The 16,625-nt window shown below is 34.5% G+C and overlaps 2 protein-coding genes across 3 annotated transcripts; one reads left to right on the forward strand and one right to left on the reverse strand.

The window, feature by feature from the left end:
* Positions 1-533: 533 nt before the first annotated feature.
* On the forward strand, positions 534-15,288 carry LOC100142429 (uncharacterized). 2 transcript variants are annotated; one of them, XM_001815384.4, is made up of 3 exons: positions 534-827; positions 11,551-11,750; positions 14,717-15,288. In XM_001815384.4, exons 1-3 carry the CDS (start codon positions 719-721, stop codon positions 15,242-15,244), a joined length of 837 nt encoding a protein of 278 aa, XP_001815436.1. In that variant the 5' UTR covers positions 534-718; the 3' UTR covers positions 15,245-15,288. The 2 variants fall into 2 exon arrangements, with proteins under 2 accessions (XP_001815436.1, XP_064213696.1); XM_064357626.1 differs by lacking the exon at positions 534-827 and adding an exon at positions 8,731-8,912.
* On the reverse strand, positions 15,279-16,150 carry LOC663373 (proteasome activator complex subunit 3). The gene has a single exon (XM_969424.4). The coding sequence runs from the start codon at positions 16,033-16,035 to the stop codon at positions 15,313-15,315; it is 723 nt and encodes a 240-aa protein (XP_974517.3). The 5' UTR covers positions 16,036-16,150; the 3' UTR covers positions 15,279-15,312.
* Positions 16,151-16,625: the final 475 nt, after the last annotated feature.

Raw genomic sequence — 16,625 nt, forward strand, 5'->3', positions numbered from 1 at the left:
AACTTAGCTACAGAAGACGAAAGCTGAGCTTGATCACCCTGTACACCTATTATTTTAATACAATAATAATCCTAAAAACTTTTCAAATCATTCGTCATTTTTATTTTAAGCATAAGGTTCTATTTTTTTTAATCTTAAATAAATACCGGGTGACTATAAAAAATTTGTCAAAAAAAAAATAGGCAAAACTGAATTAACGGCATTCCTGTGGAGCCGTTTTATGTGCGAATTAAAGTTATTGGTTACTTAATGTCGTCAACTTAAGTTTTTTTTTGATAGTCACACGGTATTAGAGCCTAGCCAATTTTTTCAAATTACCGTTCAAAGCCCCTCTCAAAAATGCTCAACTCATCCCGAGTTCATTTACATCGGCCAATTTTCTCCCGAAACAATTCAATTACACATCAGCGTTAAAAAATTCGTCTTTATCTCCCAAAGACAGCCGGCGATAAATGACAGGTAGTCCTGGTCGCAATAAATCGTCCCCAGACAATAAGCCGTCCCTTATCTAGTCTTAAGAGAGGGGGTCCCAACGGTCCCACTCGTAATAATCACAGTGCCTTGGGACATCGTCGCCAGGCAGCTGTTTAGTCCTCGTGATCGCGCGCGCTCGTACGAATCGTGAAAGTTGCACTTTTATAACTATTTCATTTTCACCGACCATGGCGAGGAAAAGAAGGCCGTGCTCGTGTGACATTTCGCAAAAACAATAGAAAAAATGCTAGTTGCGACACCGTACAGGGAGTTCGATGGCCCCCCAAGAGTCATCTCCGAGGTGCGAAAAAGCTACGCCAGCAAATGGATCGACTTCAGGCCCAAATTGGCAGGTAAAAGGGGGTTGAAGAGTTGGGGCCATAACGTGCCCACAAGAATTAGAAATGCGGCTTTTTTGGGTCACTTTTGTTTGTTTGGTTTCGTTTAACGAGTGTCTGGTCTCTGTCGGAAAAAATTTAATTGGCGCTTACGTCAAGGCAATTAAGGCCGATGTCTCATACTGAGGGTAAATAAAAACAAATCCCTTACTGTTTAAAAGCTCTCGATTGTGTCAGGCATTTAAATTGAAGTGGTATTTAAATTTTTGATACGCGTCCAGTGTTGGTAATCAATTACACTTAAAAAGAAATAATGTTTGTTTAAGGAACTGGACCGAGTTGTTTAAACTGCGAATTAATTGGGGAATTGCTGCGGTATTTTATGCAATTATTAGGCAATGACATAAATAACATAATCAAGGAAAGCTCAATTTTCATAATGAAGATAAACGACCGATGAGAGTTATGACCCATTTTTCCAAATTTTTTTTTCTTAATTACGGCAAAACTATTCAAAAAAGTGGAACTATTTTGCTCCTGATCTATGTAAAATGATCTAGGCAATCGACTGGCGTCGAGAAAATCGCCAAATATCCAATAGTTTTTTATTGACGATTTTTTTTTGTTTAACTCGATCACTAAAATTTCAAGCAAAAAAATCAAAGTTTTAAATCTTGTAAAAAACTGGTATAATACGTAAAATAACCCGCAGAATTCACTGGACCAAGCAGTTTTGCTTTATGACTTTTAGTTTTCGAGTTATAAATTTTTTGTTGACAAATTTTTCATATTTTTATTATTTCAATTACGACAAAACTATTTGAAAAAGTGGAACTTTTTTTACTCTAACCTATGTAAAATGATCCGGGGTATCGATTGGCGTCGAGAAAATCGCCAAATATCCAGTAGTTTTATATTTACGATTTTTTTTTGTTTGAACTCGACCACTAAAATTTTAGGCAAAAAAATCAAAGTTTTAAATCTTGTGAAAAGCTGATATAATACGTAAAATAAACCGCAGAATTCACTGGACCAAGCAGTTTTGCTTTACGACTTTTAGTTTTCGAGTTATAATTTTTTTGTTGACAAATTTTTTATTTTTTTATTTTTTCAATTACGACAAAACTATTGGAAAAAGTGGAACTTTTTTTTACTCTAATCCATGTAAAATGATCCAGGGTATCGACTGGCGTCGAGAAAATCACCAAATATCCAGTAGTTTTATATTTACGATTTTTTTTTGTTTGAACTCGACCACTAAAATTTTAGGCAAAAAAATCAAAGTTTTAAATCTTGTGAAAAGCTGATATAATACGTAAAATAAACCGCAGAATTCACTGGACCAAGCAGTTTTGCTTTACGACTTTTAGTTTTCGAGTTATAATTTTTTTATTGACAAATTTTTAATTTTTTTATTTTTACAATTACGACAAAACTATTGGAAAAAGTGGAACTTTTTTTTACTCTAATCCATGTAAAATGATCCAGGGTATCGACTGGCGTCGAGAAAATCACCAAATATCCAGTAGTTTTATATTTACGATTTTTTTTTGTTTGAACTCGACCACTAAAATTTTAGGCAAAAAAATCCAAAATTTTAAATCTTGTGAAAAGCTGGTATAATACGTAAAATAAACCACAGAATTCACTGGACCAAGCAGTTTTGCTTTACGACTTTTAGTTTTCGAGTTATAATTTTTTTGTTGACAAATTTTTCATTTTTTTATTTTTTCAATTACGACAAAACTAATCGAAAAAGTAGAACTTTTTACGCTACCCTATGTAGAATGATCTGGGGAATCGACTGGCGTCGAGAAAATCGCCAAATATCCAGTAGTTTTATATTTACGATTTTTTTTTTTTTGAACTCGACCACTAAAATTTTAGGCAAAAAAAATCAAAGTTTTAAATCTTGTGAAAAGCTGGTATAATACGTAAAATAAACCGCAGAATTCACTGGACCAAGCAGTTTTACTTTACGACTTTTAGTTTTCGAGTTATAATTTTTTTGTTGAAAAAATTTTTTTTTTATTTTTTTAATTACGACAAAACTATTCGAAAAAGTGAAACTTTTTTTACTCTAACTTATGTAAAATGATCCGGGGAATCGACTGGCTTCGAGAAAATCGCCAAATTCCCAATAGTTTTTTAGTTATTAATTTTTTTATTTTACCAATTTTTGCTTTTGTTTGCAATTTGCTCCAAAATTATTAGTCGAATAAGTAAAAAAGCTTTACAACGGTAATAAACTTAATCTCGGCGAAATTTCAAAAATAAAAATTTAAAAGCATTTGAGTTTTTTACACTTCTAAGAACTGGAGGGCGTTATAAAAACATAGAAAAGTCGCTCAAACTTTGCTAGAGCGAGTTTTTTTATTTTTATTTTTTTTATTTTTGCTTAGATTTTTAGGCAAAAAATTAGAATAATACGTAGGGTTTAGTTGTAGAATTTACTAGAAAAATACCGTTTTGCTCTAAGACTTTTCGTTTTTGAATTATGATTTTTTTCTTGAACAATTAAGTACTATTTCTCTGTGAATACTCAAACTCTTTAAAATGGAATCTATTGAAATTTTGTTGCAATTTTTGAAACTCTAGAAAGTTGTAAAGGCATAGAAAGGTCCATAAAACTTTTCCGAAATGTTTTTTTTAATTTTTGAAGAGACAAAAATTGATAAAAATTGTACTTTATTTGCGATTAATCATTCAAATTCAAACGATTTGTACTTAATCCAAAAAGATAGGTGCGGTATTGAACTTTAAACACGTAGATCATATCACGCGATTGATAAAAACGTCAGGAAACGAAAATAGTGTTTAAAAAAAAATCCAAATTTTCTAAAAAAAATACAGGCGGTATCTTCAAGTGCAAACTCTTGTAGTATCTTTAATTTCACTGTTTTAAAAATACGATACAGTACAATGCAGTTTGGTCTTGAATTACTTGTGTCATTCCTTACTGCATAATCATACCCTTTCGAATTTCTTACCACTCGATATCAAATAAATGATAACGTTTGAATGAAATTACAGACAGTGATAAATGAAAATTCTAAGAAACGAAACACGTCATCATCGTAATCTTAAATCTTCTAGTCAGTTGAGAAAATCGAGTCTTTTGCAGAAACAGCTCTGTTGAAACACTTGATGGCAGTAATTGATGTAAAACTTTAGAGATTTGTTTGCAATAAGTGACAGTGTAGGTATGGGTAGCACGTTACAAAACCCATTCTTGCCAACGCAATAACTGCATTATTGTAATTATAATCAACTTGACATTATTGCAGTCGTGCCTTTTCCACTTCCATTCAATTCACTTTTCCTCAAAGAGATGCCTCAAATAGCCAACGAATAAAAACTCAAACAAAAAATGTGCAAATGCAAATCGTTTCGTACCACAGATGCAATTAATGACATGTTTACTCATCATAACAATTAAAACAAACGACGAATTAAATACTGGTTTTAACTTCTGACACCTCGTTAAATAAAAGACACAATCTGAATGGTTGATAATTGCCACTTTAATGATTTCCTAATTACCGCTGTGAAAAATGCATGACTAAGAAGAAAACACAGCTGCGAATGCGATATTGTATTTAAATAAATTGAAATTTCTTGCGGGGATTAAGGACAGATTTTTGCGCTAAATTAAAGCCAATTTCGAGAGATGCAATTGTGTTCAGAGAAACACAAGGCTCGTAAATATTTATAACCATACCCAGTGACCTTCATTTTATCATTGTCCAATGGTGTAATAGCTATTTACACTCGAATGCGGTAAGTCACATTTTACAGCGCGACAACTTTGTTTGAGGCACGAGCCTGAAAGGCGAGTGCCTTATTAGTTGAAGCGCTGTAAAATGACTTAACGCATGAGATTTGTATAAAACTTTTTGGCCGACAAGCTTTTAATATTATTCTTTATAAAATATTATGCATAGAATCAATGACATTTGTGGTTCCCAAACGTATGTATAGGTGGCGCTGTTCCGGGGGGATTTATATTTTCACTAATTAAATATACACCATGGTCGATTGAATTAAATAATTATAGGTAACAAGTATTTCGTTATACGAACTTAATTATGGTAAGCACGGTTTGTATCTTAAACATGTCTAATCGTCCAGTGTTTTGTGGTTACTTTACCTAATTGTTTGCTACCAGTTTACAGCATCGTGTTTAAAGGTCAAGTTACCTTTCATGAATGGGCAACTGTCATTCACGTTTTACAGTACTGGAGGCCAAAAAAATAATTTTGTAAAATCTGCCCCATAAACATTTCGTTCACCTTTCGTCAAAGAGCGAATAAAATCGATCCGACCGAAATTAAATGTTAGCAACAATGGAGCAGCAAAAAACATGACTAACACGAATACAATTCATTCATAAATTATTTATACAAAAGTTATTTATTAGAGATGGCTGTAATTATAACGAATTGTCCACAGGTTCGGGGAGTGGACGAAATTGATTAGATTCCGCCCACGAAAATAGCTAAAAACAGGATTTTAAAGCAAACAATAATTAATTAATTCAAACTTTGCAAATATGTATTCGAAAGTACAAAAGTGTTTTGTCAAAGGAAAACTTAGGTGTGTTTCGTTTAAAGCAGTCAAAATTATAAAAAGAAATAATTATTTTTTTGCTGCCAGTGTCCTTTAACTCTTTGTTTCGCTTCTTTTTTCATCATCACGGAATTATTTTTCTACTTGCACGATCTTTAATGTCGTTCTTCCGCAAGCCTCTCCGAATCCTTGACTCGCGTCAAAATTGCTCAAGAATAATTATTTTTGTGCGAATCGGCCGCACGATGCATCAGTTTTACATGGCATTGAGATGCGGATCTTTCCCATGTAGAAGAATTGAAAAATCGAGGATTCATCGCTCGTTCCTTATTATACAACAGCATGAATTATTGATGTTATGATTGTATGTGTGTAGTAGTGTAAGTGATGCCATTAAAAAATTAAAGATTGCCGCACCTATGCACACTTTCAACAACCAGTCATTTAAAGTTAAACAATAGATTAAGGTTTGTTTATTTCCCAACAGATACGAAAATTTACATTTCCTAATCGAATTAGGCTCGACACGTGCATAAGGATGTGCGATTGGGGTCGCGACTCCGAAAGAAAAAACCAAAAAAAAAAACAAAAATGTAAAATAATTTAAAAAAATACAAAATAAACGAAAAAAAAATTTAATGTTGTTCTGAAGTTAGTACAAATTGAGTCCTTTTTCCTTGTGCAGGCACGTTCTGCAGCTTTGCTATACATACTTAATGCATTCGACTTACTTTGGCCCATTTGTCGATAAATGGTCACTTAGCCCACATAGACAATTCTGACAAATCGTGTTACATTTTCTAAAAAAATCGAAGTGAAGCAAACTTCCCGCTTACGCAAGCTCGGATAAATTTATTCAAATTATAACATATTTTTCCATTGTTGAAAGTAAAATTCTCGCCGTAATTTATACGTTCCAACTAGCACCAAATGTCTTCAGGATATCCTGTCGGATATTTGGCGTTGAAAATTGTCACACTGTTGCAAAAACTGCTCTACTAAATGACAAACGATGAAAACGTTGACGGAATCGATTAAGATTTCCGCGTAAAATCCAACATTAATTTCTCCTCCAATCTATTAAAACACATCGTTGGTGTTGTTTCGTTCTCAAAGTCAAATAACCGATTTCCGGAAGATTACGCAACTACTTTCATTACGTGAGTAATTAAGGAAATGCAAATATTTTTAGCACTGATTTGTGTTAAAAATAGATCGGTTGTTGTAACACCTTGAAGTACAAGCGGCAATGACAAAGCTAATAACCTCGTTAAAATAGTTAATTCATTGTTTCAAGCCGATAAGAAATAATATTTCATTATTTATTACAATAATAATAAACTCGGTCGAGCGCGCTACTGTTAACCGCCAGTAAGTTTGTGTTTTTTAATGTAACATATGGTTATCAACAGTCTGGAGGCGCGGAATTTCAGCCATTACTAAATTGAGAACGGACCGAACAAGCCATCAAAGGCGATGTTTGTTTATTCGCTTAAAATAATCGAATTGCAACCGACTTTGAGTCGTTTCCGGTTGATCTTTAGTAGCTGCTTATCAGTTCGGTTTATTTAAATAGCGCAAACAACACGATGATAAATTATAACGTTACAATAAAACCGTATCAGCATGCTGTTTACACGTTTTTTCCCTTGGAAGGCATGTTAACCTCCCGGGTGGAACGCTCAACAAAAGTATCGCCAACTGATTAAATTAAATCCTTAAGTTATTAAAGTCGCCAAAATTGGTTTATTTTTAAAAACTTTTATTTAACTTGTCTGTTGTCCGAACGAACTGAAATCTTGCATACTTACGTAATCTGCGTAAGAATGCATTTCCGATACACAAAATTTTACTTAATCGAATCGTTTTGCTATTTTCTTCAAGTTTTTGCTAAACCAGGCTGTATTTTTTTTATTTCTTGGTTATTATTCGGAAGTAAAATTACCGTTGGGGGCGCCACTGAGCTAGGTCGAAAACAGTAACCATAAATGGTGGGAAAATGTTTATTCGGATATTTTGAGCGTTGTACGAATTTTGAGGCTTTACAATTATTGTATTGCCTATGCGGAATAACTATTGTATCTTTGATGCAAGAAACTTATGTTGACAAATGAGAGATGACGAGGAAAACACGAATAACGAATGACTTTTCGGTTCACTTTCTTTATTGGAAAATTATTACAAAGACATCGAAAAGCCTACCTTTTGGCATAATTTACGTTAAAATGTATCAGCAGTTGTTAATCTTTATTGTAGTTTTGTAGATTTACCGCAGCATTTCATGATTTTTTCAATGGAAAATTCTAACCTAAAATTCACACACTTCACTAATTTATTGGTTTCTTGAGCCAAACTTTGTGTTCGCTGTGATCCATTACTTATAATCTTTAATTAGACAACTGTTTGATAACACTTTGTAATCAAAATTTAAATATTTTTCACTTTTTATCCACTTTAAAGTTCCAACAATAAACACTTTATACCACGAAAAACTACAGAACAAAAGTCAACGCTAGTATTTACCACCACGTACTTTTAAAGTGATTCTTTCTATTGTAAGTAATTAACACTATACACGCAAAATTGTTGAACAATTCATTAAATGTCAGTTAAATGTGGAATTACGAAAATTTCTTTACTGTTTTCGACATAGTTCAAAAGTCATCACCAGAGGGCGTCTAGTTAATTTTATTTCTGAATCATAATCCATAATCCGCCCTTAACACAACAGGGAAACACCATTATTACGGTTGGCGACGCTTTTTGATTTTTTATCAGTGCAACATGAGCCGCTACTGTTTGTCTAATCCATTTGGGTTGACAGTTACGCTTGGAATTTGACATTTTGTTTCCTTCTAGAGCTGAGTTTTGAAATTCTTTGATTATTTTTAGTCAAATTAAACAAGAATGTTGTTTTTTTTTATTCTATTTAGATTAACATCGCATTCTTTATGGGCTTGAGCACATTTCACCGATATCGCACGATCGAAAAAACCACAAATCGGCTTGTGTAATAAACGTCAATTTTGACATTTCTTATTGCAACGTAACGTTGAGTAAATGCTCACATGTCCGATCATCAATCATGTTCTTGCACCTAGTCTAGCTTTAATAGCACTGTAATAATGTCAAAGTGCCATGTTTCTATCACTCCAATAATTTTATCATTTTGCAAATTTTCCTGCAATCGGTTGGCGCCGCAAAGACGGAAAAAACACGGCCATTATCACTAATGTGCATAATTTGTTTTTACAAATATTTAAGCTAATCGCGAGTTATCGGTAATTGCGCACGAGTTATCGCAATTTAATTTAAAATTAATTCCGTGGTCAAGATCAAAGCCAGCAATTTGATTGTGAAATCCAAATATTAAGTGTCATGTTAATATTTGAATAGAGCGTCCACCATATTTGCCCACGTGACAAGTTTTGTGATAGCGGTTGGTGGACGTGATGTCAATCAGGCACAGCCACCTTTGCCATAAATTTTTCCAACCCCTGACCACCTTGCACAAACCACGAGGAAATAATGGTAATAGCATTGATTTCCTCGACATTCGCCTTTACCACACACACACTCTCACTTTCGTTACGTAAGCTTTTACAAAGAAACTTATTATAATGCGCTCAATCTCAATAATACGCCGAAGGTTATGTTTTTTGTTTTGTCAAAACTAGAATAAATTGTCACTTTTCCGCGGCTCAGTGCTGGGAACAATACAGCACCATCGATTTCTAGTTGAAAATGCGATTGTCTCGCTTTCCACATGGTAATAACCCATAATAGAAAAAACGGTACAATCGTGCCAACAATTACTGCAATTAACTTCGTCAACAATGATCGAAAGTTCGTCGGAATTCAGTTTTACCTGTGTTTACTGATAAAGAGCCAGACGGAGAAATGAGTTCGCTGACCCAAAAAACGTCAAAAGTGATAGAAATATGACCGGAAATTGTCAAAACTCACACTAGAATTGGCATTTCACGAAAAAAACATAGTTGGCGTCGGAAAAACAAAATTGTGTCGACACGCTTTTGTTAACGACGTAATTCGCTGCCCCACAAAATTTTTAATTAAATTTTATCTAATTGTCTGGTGTCACAAATAACTAAAGAAAGTGCCTAATTAAGTTGGCATATTGCCAACTTTATTTCAAAATCTGAGGCCTGCTTGATTGAAATTTTATTTCTCCGGAAATGTCAATCCAAAACCCTTTCTGTGAAAAGGGATTGAAAAGTTGTTTCATTGAAGCCAACCGTGATAATGGTGTTTCCCTGTTGTTCCAAAGGTAACACGATTATAGTAGTAGTGAAACAACATTCGATACGGTTTTATTTACTTCATAATTTATCTTTATTACGTCAGTTAAGTCCAACTGACCTGAATTTTAAAACTGTCAAGTAAGGGTTTATGGGACCGGAAATGAAAGCGCACCACCCATTAGTTTTTGTTGGATGGTCAGCTTTAGGGATTATGAAGGTCGAGGAATGTCAGAATAAAATGAACAAGAAAATATTTTCAACTTTTTTTTATTAAAACACGTTCGAATACACAATTTTAACAAATTTTTACAAGTATTAAGTAACCGTCTTTTGAAATTAAAAAATACAAGGTGATTCACATTTTACCGCCAACACCAAACTCAAAATTGTATCTATAAAATAAATAAATCTTGAAATTTTTATTAATCTAATTATACAATGCTAATTTAGTCTTTTAACTAAGTGAACCTGTTTTAATAAAAAATCTTGGGAGTTAAATATACAAGGTGAGGCATGTGTACGATTTTTTTCATAATTTTCCTACCTTTACTTGTAACAAAAAAAAATTCCGATTTAGGAGTTGGCCGTCCTCCACTAAATTAAAAATTTTATTTTGTTCAGTGTTACAAACTTTAATTGCTCAAAAAAATAAATAATTAAATATCCTTGAATCATAATAAATTCATTAATTCGTTAAGTGTTGAAATGACTATTAAAACACCTTGTTTAATAATATTTTTAATAAAATTTTTGCGAAGAAACTCCTGAAAAAATGGCTGAATCAAAGGTTACCGCCAACACGAAACTCAAAAATGTACCTTCTCAAAAAAATTATTTTAATTATTCAATGCTAACTTAATTTTTAAACATGATCAAAAAGCTTGGGAGTTGAAAATACAGGGTGAGCCAGCTAAAAGTATTTTTTATTATATTTCCAAAACTAAAAGGCGCACAGAAATCAGCGTTTGCCAATAAATCCTTTATTTTTTTCTCCATGTGTACGATTTTTTTCACAATTTTTCCGCCCTTCCTTATAATCAAGAATAATTAATTACAATTATGAAAATAATAATTAATTAAAATGGTTTCCAGTGTTGAAATTGTTGCTAAGGCCAAAGTTGCGTTATTGAATATTTCACTATAACCCAAATAATCATAATGTCGGTTTAAAGACTTGATTCACCCTGTATATAAATACGTACAGTCACGTGCGCAAAGAATGATAATGTATCAGTGCTACTTGGAACTGTGACACACTACGAATTAAAATGTAATTAGTAATTACTATCTTTATGATCCGATTGTAAAAAAATGTAAAGATTTCGGCACGAATTTGTTGGCTCATTTGCGGAAATTGATCTTTAAAACACCATTAATTTTTTTCCTAAATGTTTTGGATAAACAAGACGTGTATCATGTTGTCATAGTTTTTGTAAAAAAAAAACGTTCACGTTTGCCATTCATAATATTGAGAAATCAGTTACGTTATGTTTACTACGAATTATCTCCGACCTTTGGCAGGTTTTCGCACGTGACGTCCATCGCACTCCCAAAAAGTTTTTCTTGACTTTTCCAAATCCGTAAATGGGGCCATCGAGGTCGCTCAGAGCCAGTTATCTCCATAATTACGCAAAAAAACTGAAGCAATTACATCTCAATCGCGTCCAATTTGCAATTATAATGAAAAATCAGTTCGTCCCATAACGACAAAATAATGAGTGTCTCGTCTTGTACAAAGCAGGCCCATTACGGAATTCCTGCCGAACACGTGTTCAGCCACCCTAAAGACCCATTCGAGTAATAATTCATTCACTCCCAAGAGCTGCGCAATATTTTGTCGGAATCCCAAACACCTGTTACGAGAGAAAAACAAGAACCAAGGTCGAGCTAATGTTTTTCTCAAACAGGGGACCTTCTCGTCCGAACTGGCAACGACAAGAAGTGGTGGCCCCGCAGGGCCGTCGTCAGAAACGGCCAATTGCAAATTTCCGCCATCGAAGACAAGCCAAATATCCGACTTCCTTTGAGGCACCTGAGTCTGCAAGCTGGGGCTCTGCCCAACAGCCTTTCGCTGTGCAGAGGCGAGGATGTCGTTCTGACAATTCAGGTAATTTTGCGCAAATTGTTATGCAACAGTGCCATCCTACGACATTTCTTGAATTCTAACGCGATTTGTGACGGTTAGAAGGACACAAGGCTTACTCAACGCATACTTTCCTTATTAGTGGTTCAATCGGACCAATTAGTCTCTGAAACAAGGGAAGTATCGCAATGGAAACGTGGAAAAAAGCAAGTGGGTCAACAAAATGTTAATTGTTTCAGCAATTTAATCTTAAAACAAAGTGGCCCGTGGCCCGTGCGGCTAAATAATTGATGAAGTCAGAGGCCACGTTGATCATAAATAAGTTTATAATTTTGTTATTAATTTTTTTTGGATATCAGATCCTTATTTATTAAAAAAACACAAATTTTCCTTACTAAAATAAAAAATAAACGGATAAATTTTCATTTATCCGTTCACGATTGTTTTAAAGTCTCAGCAGGCGTAGATATATTTTTGTTAGGTTGGCCTCAGGTCCTGTCAGGTACTGTCTTTATGACGTTGTCTTGTCAAAAATTCGCTGTGTTGTCAGTTCTACTGCTTATTAATTTAAAATGTCGAAAATAATTTCTGTTGATAAGAAAGTGTGTATCAAAAGATGCTTTGAAGGATGCAAGAAAAACAGACCCGACTTTTTTAACTAATGATAATGAGTAGAATAACAATAAAAACGTATTCAATTATTTATTTAAAAAGCGAAGCAAACTGACAACAGTCCTTGGTTGTCATCAATTATAACCCAAAATAAATTTCTTATGACAACTCACAGTACTGCCAAATAAAATGTCAGATTTTCATAGATAGTCCGAATTTAAAACAATCGTGAACGGTGAACGTTTCTACATGAACAAGCCATCTTCAATTATATTTTAAAATTACGCCAAAAATTGCATCAACTTTGTTATAATCTCAAGTGGTTAATGGCAAAGTTTGAAACAATACTTGAGATAAGGAGAGTGCTTTTATCCTCGTAGGATAATTTTTTCATTTAAATTTTAATTTATGATTTGACTAAAATGGCGAAACCACTTGATGGGCAGCAGCAGAAATGTTACTCATGCCTACACGTGAGTGGGTTTCGTCTTAAATTTTAGTTCGCTGCTCTTTGGTTATTTTTCGCGAAATATTGAAACCACGTTCGAGTTCGGAAGCAGGAAAGTGTCATAGAGTTCCGTCTCTCTAACTAACATCAGATAATTAATTAACTTTACAACGCTCCAGATTGTCTGCTTTCATACATTTATCTCCAAGTCAAGATTTCTCTTGAAATACTTCGAACATCTGAACGTTTATTACATTACTTCCTTCTTAAAATAATTAATTTGCATCATGTAATCACGTCTCCTATTATTACGGTATTAAACGCATTTGGTTTCACTTGAAATTCAATTTTAGAAGAAAGAGAAGTGGTAATTCATGTAGGGATGGTTTTTTAATTATTAATAATAAATAATAATTATTATAATAAAAAATTTAATTAACAAATAAGTAAAATAAGCCAATAAATCACAGAATTTTGTCAAAAATGATATATTTTTGCAAGTAATGAGAATTTAATTACGTTTTTCGATCAAAAAGTTATTCTTCTTGTTTTTTCTAAAACGAAAAAATCCCCCAATTTGGTCGAAAATGACCAAAAATTTACCTTTTCTAAGCATTTATTCAGCAAAAACTCAATTTTTGCGCACAATTTCTCAAAAAGTAAGCTAATAAATCATAGAATTATGTCAAAAATGTCATTATTTTAGATTTCCTTGTCAGTTTTCACTGACGGTCTTGTCTTGATTATCATACAATTCTCTGTTCTATTAGATTTTTTAGTTGACACAACTTGACCCTGTCATCAAAATGCCAATCATAATCCTGTCATAATATTGTATTAGCTGTTTCAAAACTATAAAAACGCCAACGTCGCATTTTACCGAATATTTTTTTTAATAAATTGATAAAATTGTTAATAAAAGTATAAATTCCACTAGCTATTATTTTTCTGAAGTGCATGAATAATTTCCAACAGTTAAATTTGGTCTTTTTATAATTTTGAAACAGCTAATACTTAGTTATTTTTGTCTTATTTATTGTAGATTTTTAAATGATTGCATAAAAAATGAAAACAGCTCATTTCCAATAGTGTATAATCGTCTTATCTGAATGAGCAAGTGTGTTGTTGCTCAGTGCTAATTAAAAAATTTACAAAGAAGATTTATATAACACGAAAATTGAAAGTTAAATTTGTTACACTCAACGACTCCTATCATCCATCTAGCATGTATTTGTTTACCTTGTTATTACCTAATTATTATTTAATACTGCATTCTTTTCTTCTTTATTGTTTTCATTATTTAACTTTAAGTAGCTATAACACTAATTTATATTTAATTTATTCCGTTTGAAGATCAAACAGGTGTTCTTCATTAAATTAAATTGATTTTTACATTCTTTTGTTACACGCGATTAAATGTTTTTTATTTGCACGAGTTATAGATTCTTAAGCGTGACATCATTCATCAAAACCTGTCAGGATCACGGCAATTACCCGAGCAAACAATTTTGCTTTTTCAAACAAAAAATTAATAACACTATTTGGAAAAATGCGCGCTGGAGAGGCCGTTTTTTCACCAAAGAACCACCAGCGAAGTGATCGGTTGGTAGCAGTAAAAATAATCAATAAATTCACCTAAAATAAATCTTGAGGGATTTTAAAACAATTATTATTTTTTCAAAATAAAGTAAAGAGTAAAACTGGTTGGATTTTTTTAACTATTTATGTCTTTTATTTTTGAAACTTCCTGTATCGGAACCATTGCAATAAACAACAGTTTCACTTCAACCTTTCCACTTTTTACATAGAAAGTGCATTTTCAGTCGCGCAATTGCAGTAATCGAATAACCGATAACTCTGTTGTAATCAATTAAGCAAAAGGAAGCGAGACATAGTTTTAAAAACCACCAATTTTTTTTAATGTTTTCAGACGGCCAACGAGCGCTCCTTCGAGATCTGGGTGAAGACCATCGCCATCGAGCTGATCCGGCAGACGCCGCTCGAGGCGGTGAAGTACCTGGACATCTTCACCTTGGCCAGCTGCTGGGGCCGCAAAACGCCCAAAGACTGCAACTCCAACTACATCGAACCGCCGGCTGAGAACCCGTGCACGGTTTGCGTCACCAACATTGAGGAAAAGAATATCGAAAATCTGCTCAAAAAGTGTCAAAACGCCGAGAGTTACGTTCCGGTCAAAGAAAAACTGATTTTATTCGAGTCGTTGTGCAAACTCGGACGCAAAGTGCGCAGTACTGAAGATGTCTCCTGCAGAGCGGCCAACGGGACGAAACGGGCGCGGTCCATGCACGACCTGTCCAACTTCAGCCCGCACAGTGCAGTTCGCGAAATTTGCAAATACTTTGAAATCAAAAGTGAGGCCAGTGTCGAGAGTTACGGGACAATTGCGAGGTTCAACCGCTCCGACTCGCAGCTAAACGGCGTCAAGAGACCGTTCTAGGCCACTATTTCTTGTTAATTTATCCAATAAAGCATTATTTTGTACTTTGCGAGTTTTATTTATTTATCTCAGTACAGGGATTCGGGCAGTTGGCTCGACCGCGGCTTCTTGAGTTTGTCCAAGTTTTTCATAAAAACGTCGTGGAGAGCACAGTACTGGTTGCGGATTTCGGACATCACCAGACAGAACGACAGGTATTCCCGCTCGTCCAGCTCCTGGACCGCGCGCTTGAAGTCCTCAATCTCGGGATATTTGAGGAAATTCTTGATCACTTTCCCGCGAGTCGTGAAATATTTCGAGATCCGTTCGTAGAACACGGCAGCTGAGGCCTCCACGGCTTGCACCAGCGCTAGCGTCTCCTCCTGGATTTCCACCCCGAAGTTGTTCCCATCTTCCATTTTCGGGATCATGTAGGAGATCCACATTTTCATGATTTTCGCGTCCTCGACCAGCTTGATCATGTGCGGCTTGACGGTTTCGACCAAGTCGATCAGGCATTTGTTGGTTTGCAGGAAGTAGCTTTTTGGTGAGGAGCTATCGAATCTGGCTTTTTTCACCGGAGGTGTTGAGGTGTCACCATTATCCAGGACCGGCTCGCTGTCCTGGCTTGGAATTATGGCCGTGTTTTGGTGCAAATCGCTGAAATCGCGTTTTTTGAATTTGGGGGTCGAAATTAAAGCGTTCAGCTTGAGAATTGTGGAGGGGAAGCCGGTCAGGAGGAGCTCCTCGGCTTCCTTCTTGAAACGCTCCTTGTACTGGAGGACTTTCTTAGCGTGCTGCTGGGCCATCATTGCAATTTAGAATTTGAGTTTGAAAATTTTTGACTGTTGCTGCTCACATGACATAATAAAGGCATCTCTGTCACTGTTTTTTATTGATAATTTTTTGTTAAAATCGAAACCATACGTCGTAATACGAACTCAAAAAGGAAAGTAGGCAACCAATATAACACTAGTGTGGAGGCGTAGTACTGACGATAATTAATTAATTAATTAAAAACTAAAAATGTTAAACAACCAGTAAAACACTGACACGTAATGTGTGTTGTAACACTTTTTTTGTTTAAACAAAAGTAGCGAGAAATTGCATACACACTAGAAATAAAACATGGATTAAATGAACTGTTGTTGCATTACAAAGGTCCACACGGCACAAATCGCACACCTCCCCTTCTTTAGTGTGAACAACTTTGCATTTGTCTTGGTAGGGTTGGTCGTTTTCGTCTACACAGCCCCGATATTCTGCCATTTCATCATCTTCCAAATTCAGAACTCGTATGCAGGCGAAAACGTTACTGTGAGGCAAAAGGTCTTTACAAGCTTTTACTTGCATCTTTCCTTTACAATTTTTTTCACAATGGTAGCACTTTTCCACAGTGGCG

Source organism: Tribolium castaneum, chromosome 6 (assembly GCF_031307605.1).
Source record: "Tribolium castaneum strain GA2 chromosome 6, icTriCast1.1, whole genome shotgun sequence".
Classification (NCBI taxonomy): domain Eukaryota; kingdom Metazoa; phylum Arthropoda; class Insecta; order Coleoptera; family Tenebrionidae; genus Tribolium; species Tribolium castaneum.

Excerpts from the sequence above, each read along its gene's own strand:
- LOC100142429 (XM_001815384.4), top strand. The coding sequence starts at position 719 with ATGCTAGTTGCGACACCGTACAGGGAGTTCGATGGCCCCCCAAGAGTC. Across the intron at positions 828-11,550 it reads CTTCAGGCCCAAATTGGCAG|GGGACCTTCTCGTCCGAACT; the intron begins GTAAAAGGGGGT and ends TTTCTCAAACAG. Across the intron at positions 11,751-14,716 it reads ATGTCGTTCTGACAATTCAG|ACGGCCAACGAGCGCTCCTT; the intron begins GTAATTTTGCGC and ends TAATGTTTTCAG.
- LOC663373 (XM_969424.4), bottom strand. The coding sequence starts at position 16,035 with ATGATGGCCCAGCAGCACGCTAAGAAAGTCCTCCAGTACAAGGAGCGT.